This window comes from Quercus robur, chromosome 1 (genome assembly GCF_932294415.1).
Source record: "Quercus robur chromosome 1, dhQueRobu3.1, whole genome shotgun sequence".
NCBI classification, from domain to species: domain Eukaryota; kingdom Viridiplantae; phylum Streptophyta; class Magnoliopsida; order Fagales; family Fagaceae; genus Quercus; species Quercus robur.
In genome coordinates, this window is record NC_065534.1 from 4,404,732 (window position 1) to 4,407,139 (window position 2,408).

General features: G+C 36.6%; 1 protein-coding gene across 1 annotated transcript; it reads right to left on the bottom strand.

Annotated features, from left to right (window-relative positions):
* On the bottom strand, positions 1–1,939 carry LOC126717065 (receptor-like protein 46). The gene is made up of 2 exons (XM_050418263.1): positions 605–1,939; positions 1–574 (listed from the first exon to the last, which is right to left on the bottom strand). The coding sequence occupies exon 1, from the start codon at positions 1,901–1,903 to the stop codon at positions 713–715; it is 1,191 nt and encodes a 396-aa protein (XP_050274220.1). The 5' UTR covers positions 1,904–1,939; the 3' UTR covers positions 1–574; positions 605–712.
* Positions 1,940–2,408: the final 469 nt, after the last annotated feature.

A 2,408-nucleotide genomic window follows, 5' to 3' on the forward strand; every position in this document is an offset into this window, starting at 1 on the left:
TTCTTTTGGATAAACAAGCAAGATTTTATTCAACCTCATGGTAGTCATGCGCAAACAGGCAACAAAACAAGTGGCAGCAACGTAAAAAAAAAAAAAAAACAAAAACAAAAACAAAACAACACCTCAACTAAATAAAAGAAAATAAGAGATAAGCCTCACTGGCTACTAAACTACAACCGAAACAAACAACTTTTACATCATAAGCAATAGCTTTCAGCAACTCCACTTTACTTCTCACTTTACCATTGTGAACCTTTTAATGTTTACCCCCCAAACATGATAAATGGTCGCCCCTCAAGCCAAATTACCTGTTGATACTTATGAATGACCACTGGTCCACTTGTCATTATTATTTGTTTGACTGAAAGCCTTTACAATGCTGGGATTTAGATCTTTGACCATAGACAACATGCATAATTTATATTCTTCGCCTTCTTTGTTGACGGCGGTAATTTGGAGGTGTTGCAGGGACAAAATACTTGGCAAGATATAGGACTTCCACTGTTATGATGAAGCTGACTGCATATCCAATCCCCACTCCTTCCCATGAGAACCATCTTTCCTTACTCTCAACCTTTGGTGGTTTTGGTTCCTTACTCTCAACCTTTGGTGGTTTTGGTGGTGGAAAGTCTTCCGGACATAGCTCTCAAATTTGCATTCCGCACAACCCACTATTGTTGGCAAAAAAATTTGGATCATTCATTGTATCCATTTAGCTACCACGTGGAATCCTACTAGCCAACTTGTTGTTACTGACATCCAAAATAGATAATTGTTGCAAGTTTGCTAGTGATTTTGGAATTGAGCTCGATAAATTGTTGTGTGACAAGTCCAAACTCTCTAGATTCAACAAATCACCAAGACTTGCTGGTATTCTCCCATAAAGGTTGTTATGTGAGACGTTGAAAGTCTTTAGAGCCTTCAAACTACCTAAAGTAGTTGGAATTTCACCTGAAAGTTGGTTCATTGACAAGTCTAACAAAGAGTAGATGTTTAGATTTTTCCAAGATAGACCTTGTGTTGACTTCTTCCAATTGAGGATCAGATCATTAATCTTGCCTTGGAAGCTGAAAGAAGTAGTCATAAAACCAATAACATCACCTACTGACTCGTTAGGTGTTTTAATCATACCAGTAAAATTTCCGAACTTGGCAGGGATTTTTCCAACAAGACGGTTGTTTGAAAGATCAAGAATTTGGAGGCTAGTAAGATTGGAAATACAATCATGGATTGAACCTTGAAAAGAGTTGTTCCTTAAATTTAGTATTCGAAGGGTGGAGATTTGGCAGATAAAATCCGGAAATTCACCTGTGATTTTATTGTCATGGATGTCTAGGCATTCAAGTTGGCGCATATTATTTAGATTTGTAAACATGATGCCAGAAAACTTATTTTTTCCTAATGAAAGAACTCTAGTCAGGATGGAAAAGTTTGTTGAAATTTCACCTGAGAATTCATTTGAAGATAAATCAATGATTTGGGGCCATATATTAGAGCTAAAATCTGGTAAACTATTGCCAGAAAATTTGTTTTTGGACAAGTCCAATAGGGTGAGGGTACGAAGATTGGAAATGGATTCAGGAATCTTCCCTGAAAAATTGTTGTCATTTAGCATAAGAGACATAAGATAGGTGGCATTACCAATGTTGCTTGGTAGTTGTCCATAAAACTTGTTCTGAGACAGGGAAAGAATATTTAAATATGTAGAGTTGAAAAGAGAAGGAGGGAGAGAACCTGTGAGTTTGTTATCTGACAAAATTATAAATCCAACTTCCATTTCAGCAAGCCATTGTGGGAACATTCCTTCTAGGTGGTTCTTACTCAAGTCCAAAAATTGAAGATGCCGCAACTCTGTCATATTCCCTATCTCTTTAGGAATATCATGGAAATTGTTGCTACTCATATCAACATATTGAAGATATCTCAACTGAAAAAGTTGAGAGGGTGAAAGCAGTGATAACAGCAGTTGCAAGATTGAGGAAATTGAAGATGAAGCAAGCTCAGTTCCAAGTATAAAGAAGGCACAATGCAAGATTAAATAGAACGGTATCGTTTAGTCTTGTATGTACTGATAACTTAAGTATAGCACGTGTGAGAGGCAATCGTGCTTTATTCAGTCTGTAACTAACTTTACCTTTACTGATACTGTATATATATAGTGTACTGCCTCTGTATTGCATTAGTTAGTTTTTTCATATCAATACAATTGATTCAATTCAGTAATTCTTTCTCTCTCTTTTCTCTTTCTGTTATACTCTGTTTCTTCATTCTTCTCTGTGTTCTTTCATGGTATCAGAGCTTTGATCCTTATCCATGGCTTCCACATCCGCAACTTCATCTTCAACCTCTAGTTCAACTCCTGCTGTAACTAATACAGCTTTCCCTGTCAACACTTCGTTGCTTTTGTT

Coding starts and splice junctions, on each gene's coding strand:
- LOC126717065 (XM_050418263.1), bottom strand. CDS start 1,903: ATGAGTAGCAACAATTTCCATGATATTCCTAAAGAGATAGGGAATATG.